This window comes from Hevea brasiliensis, chromosome 14 (assembly GCF_030052815.1).
Source record: "Hevea brasiliensis isolate MT/VB/25A 57/8 chromosome 14, ASM3005281v1, whole genome shotgun sequence".
Taxonomy (NCBI): Eukaryota; Viridiplantae; Streptophyta; class Magnoliopsida; order Malpighiales; family Euphorbiaceae; genus Hevea; species Hevea brasiliensis.
Genome location: NC_079506.1, coordinates 12,821,722 through 12,826,225, shown reverse-complemented (window position 1 = coordinate 12,826,225; position 4,504 = coordinate 12,821,722). Strand labels below are relative to the sequence as shown.

Here is a 4,504-nt window from a genome sequence, read left to right as displayed (position 1 = left end):
TAATGAAGAATCTCTCTCTCCACGGCTACAATCCAAAGAGTAATTATGTAAAGAAGCCAATAGAAAATTCAATTCCTGTTGTTCCTGTACCATAGGCATTTTAGAGGTTTTTCAGTTATTTACAATGTTTATTCTACTCTAATGTGATGTTGTTGTTCCTCGTCCTTATTTTATCATTTCTTTAGCTTTCCATTATAAGCCTGTTATAATTATAAAGGCTCTTTGTTCTTCAGGTTAGAGAGTTGTAGTTTATTTGCAATGTGTATCTCAGTTGATTTGGAAGTGAAGTGGGGTTCAGTTTCAGTCAATCGTTAGATTTGGAAGCTAATGTTGTAATGTGGATGACAGAATAGATTATATGTTCACATAACAACATATTATATTGTAATATTGTTCACATTACATATAACGAAGATACTATTTATCATTTCACCTGTTGTTTTTCCCCTGATTTGAGCTTAGTTATTCTCCTCTATAGTCTTCCCTCTCTCAAATGACAATAGAGCGGCAGATGATAGAGCTGCAAAAGATTGCAGTTATTTGTAAGAGTAAAGCAATTAAGAATGCTAAAATGTAACGGCAAACTAGAAATGAGTTATACCTGTTGTGAAAGTGAGTGGGGTTTGGTTAAGAGGAAGCAGGAAGAGATAGAGAGAGATTTAGATCGAGTGAAGAAGAAGAAGAAGCTTCCTCCTCATTATTTATTCTTCTTCTCTTCGATTTGTCTTCCAATATTTGAAGAAGTGATTGGCATTCCTCGTCATCTTCTTCCTCCTCATTTCTGCTTCTCCTTTTATCTCTACTATATATAGGATGGACCCCACACTCCATAATTTCATGCCGATCCTTGAACCAGCTGTTGAAGCGAGATGAGGCCTCAACGAAACTCTTTTCATCAAAACGTGTCCTCAATCCATTGAATGAAAGCAACACATGTGATAAGTCCGAAAAATACGGACCTCCACCAGAACCATTCCAATTCGCAACGTCCTTATCGCTAAATAAGTTGAACGCATTACGTTCCCGCCTATTTCCAGATTCACATATGAAATCCACTTCAAATCTAGGAAAATAAAAACCACCTCTGGGACGAAGAACAACGCAGAAAGAGAAGGCAATTACGTGACGAAGGTCAAGTTTGAAGGAAAGCGAGGATCCTTTATTCTTATACCTCATCCATTCTGGCACTTCACCTCCTGCCATCAATAATGTAACTTTCTGACCCAACAGGTGCCCTTCAAAAACATCCTCCATTACTTTCTTATTCAATTTGACGCAATTACTAAAATCAAGTAATTTGCAATCTTCAGATTCACTTTTATGTGCTTCATTTTCATGTTCACTTTTATCTGCTTCTTTATTTTCATCTTCATGTTCTAAGAAATTGAAAGAAATTGATGCAGATTCCAGAGAGTGGCAATCAATTGCTTTTAATAATTTTAAGCATGACGGAAGCTCTGGTAAACTCTTAAGACTCTCGCAATCTCTTAAATCAAGCAGTTTCAACTTCGAAAGTTGTTTGATGCTTTCAGGAAGACTTGCTAAATTTGAGCAATTCCGGAGAAATAACTTTTCAAGACATTTCAACTCGCCTATGCTGCTTGGAATAGTCACGAGTCTTGAACATTCAGTTAGATCAAGTTCTTCAAGACGTTTCAAATTGCCAATGCTGCTTGGAAGACTCTCGAGTGCTGTACACTCATCCAAGGACAATATGACAAGTTGAGACAGATGCTTAATTGATGAGGGCAGTTGTTCTATTCCAGTTCCGTCTAATTTTAGAATCCTTATATTACACGGAATCTCTGGACAATCTTTGATTTTATTGGATCCAGTTAAATAAAGTTCAGTAAGCTTGCTCAGATTTTGAAGAGAGGGAATTTCAACCAAACTCTCACAGCCATTTAAATATAAAAACTCGACATTTGGGGCAATACTAGACAAGTTCGGAATCCTTTTTAGGCCACAAGAGAAGCTGAGGTCCATTAATTTCAAATTTTCAAGAGGCTGTAATTAAATAGAAAAATATCAATAAATTAGAAGATACAAATTAACTTTATAAAATATAGCTAAAATATATAAATTGTACCTTATCTCCTCCATTCCACAGTTGTATGAGATTGCTAGAAGGCATGTGAAGTTCTACAAGATTCTTTGGCCAAAAATTAAACGGCAAAGATTCCAGAGGATAATAATCCCAGTAAAGACATTTTAGTGCTTGTGCACAAAATTCAAAGTTCTTAGGAAGGAGCACTCTGAAAGACATTGCATATACTTCGATGAATCTAAGATTGCACATCTTCGTAAAGGCCGTGGCATTTAGCTTCAAAATACCGCTCCCACCCGGACGAAACGATATGGCCTCAACATTTTCGGTTCCCTAGTAAAATAACAGCAAAAAGGATTATTGATTAATATTTAATTCGTCACGAGATCTACAATTCTTACAAAATTCAAATATGATAATGATCAAAGCTTCAGTGATTAATTTGGTCCTCACCGTTTCTGTTTCCAATACATGATTAATATCTTCACAATTCCACAACCTGCTGCGCCTTCCAGGCTGTTTGCATTCCTCATTAACAATATCCTTGCCCATTTGCTCTAACAAGTCATGCATATCTACCGCACCGTTTGAAATAGTTATAAGAGATTTCTCAATTAGACGAGGTATTCCACTTTCTGGATAGAAACCACATGCTTTTAATTTTCTCTCAACCTCATCTTTATCTTTCCCTTTGAAGAAACATGCAATATCAAGAAATATTTCCTGTTCATTCTTTTCTAGCCCATCATAACTTGTTTTCAAAACATCTTGAATTTTCTTAAGAGATTTGCATTCTAATTTTTCCAATTCACTTTCCCATTCTTTTATCGTCCTACAAAATAAATGAGATCCCAAAACTTTAAGAGCTGGTGGATTGCCTCTAGCATAGTTTGTCACCTCCTTTGATAGCTCCAAATATTTTTCCTTAGGAAGATTGTCACCTTCTTTGTCATCTTCTTTGAAGGCATGCAAGCTAAAGAGTTCCATACTTTGAGAATCAATTAACTTCTTAACCTCATATACGCCTTTCTTTGAAAAATCAGAATTAAGTACGTGTGAATCTCTACTTGTTATGATGATTCTACTTCCCTCACCATACAAATCACACTCTCCTGCTAAATCTTTTAAATGGTTTCGATCCTCTACATCATCAAAAACAATCAATACCTTCTTACTTTTCAGCCTTTTGTGACCATATGTTCTTCCCTTAGTAATTCACAAATGATTTTGTTCCGTACACCATCTGGTGATTGCTTTGTCATTGTTTCCCTAACATTTTCTACAAAGCAATGAGCATCAAATTTACTACTATTTCGACGAAATACTTGTCGTGCAATAGTTGTTTTACTAATACCTCCCATCCCCCTCCCATCCCCCAAATTCCTACAATTTGGTTATCAGTTAACAACCGTTCCACTTCTTCCACACGCGGTTTAATTCCAATCAAGTTGCGATCATAAGAATCATCACTTTTAGACATATCCCTAAATTTGTTTGAAACATCATTGACAATTCCACCAACTAATTCGGCCTCAGACCTAGTCACGTATAAAAACAAACACTAGTGAGTAATGATAGAATCACAGTGATAGACCCACACCTCTAACTAAATAGTAATATATAATTAATATGCTTTGATTTTAGGATAAGGTAACAAATATCCATTTTCATATTAGTGCTATCTATATTTCGATTAGTGCTCAGTATTAAGATTAATGTACTGTATTAAAATTTTCTATCTTTTGATTCTATTTCCTTAAATTCAAACTTAGAAAAACTGCAGGAAAGAGTAATTAACTTACTTGATTTTCTGTGAATCCCATCCTGATAAGTTGCTTACTTCCATCAAAGCACGCTTCCAGTTGTCCACCTTTTGTGAACTGCCTTTTTCCCCATGCATAGCAATAGCAAATGCCTTCCCAAAATTCCCTGAAAGCTTTTGAACGTCAGTTGGATCTACTTTGTAAAAAACCGGTAGAACTATTTGTGCTGATTCTTCCTTGCATTTAAGTATCTCAACAAGCTCATCCAAACACCATGGAGAATCTGCATAATTTTCAGAGAAAAGGACTATTGAGACAATTGATTCCCGGATTATTTTCAAGAGCTCTGGTGAGATCTCTTCTCCTTTACGGAGCTCTTCATCCGTAAAAGTCTTGATTTGTTTGTCCTTCAAGGCATCAGAGAGATGGGAGAGAATACCATAACGCGTATCGTCGCCTCTAAAACTAATAAAAACATCCCATTTCTTTCCCTGATTGGGAGGAGTGGAAGAAGTAGAAGCCATGATCAGTGATAACAGAAGGATCTTGTGCAGCTGAGTTTGGAGAAGGTAGAGAAAGCAAAATACAAGAGATGAATATTTGGGTATACTAGTCTGATGCAAGAAATTTATGAACAAATGAAGAGCTTTTAGTCAACATCAGATTTGCCTTCCAGGAAGGATCGTATAGCTCC

General features: G+C 36.1%; 1 protein-coding gene across 1 annotated transcript; it reads right to left on the bottom strand.

Moving 5' to 3' along the window:
* Positions 1 to 458: 458 nt before the first annotated feature.
* On the bottom strand, positions 459 to 4,504 carry LOC110644457 (disease resistance protein RUN1-like). The gene is made up of 6 exons (XM_058134301.1): positions 3,850 to 4,504; positions 3,402 to 3,585; positions 2,501 to 3,253; positions 2,090 to 2,380; positions 825 to 1,893; positions 459 to 520 (listed from the first exon to the last, which is right to left on the bottom strand). Exons 1-6 carry the CDS (start codon positions 4,332 to 4,334, stop codon positions 459 to 461), a joined length of 2,844 nt encoding a protein of 947 aa, XP_057990284.1. The 5' UTR covers positions 4,335 to 4,504.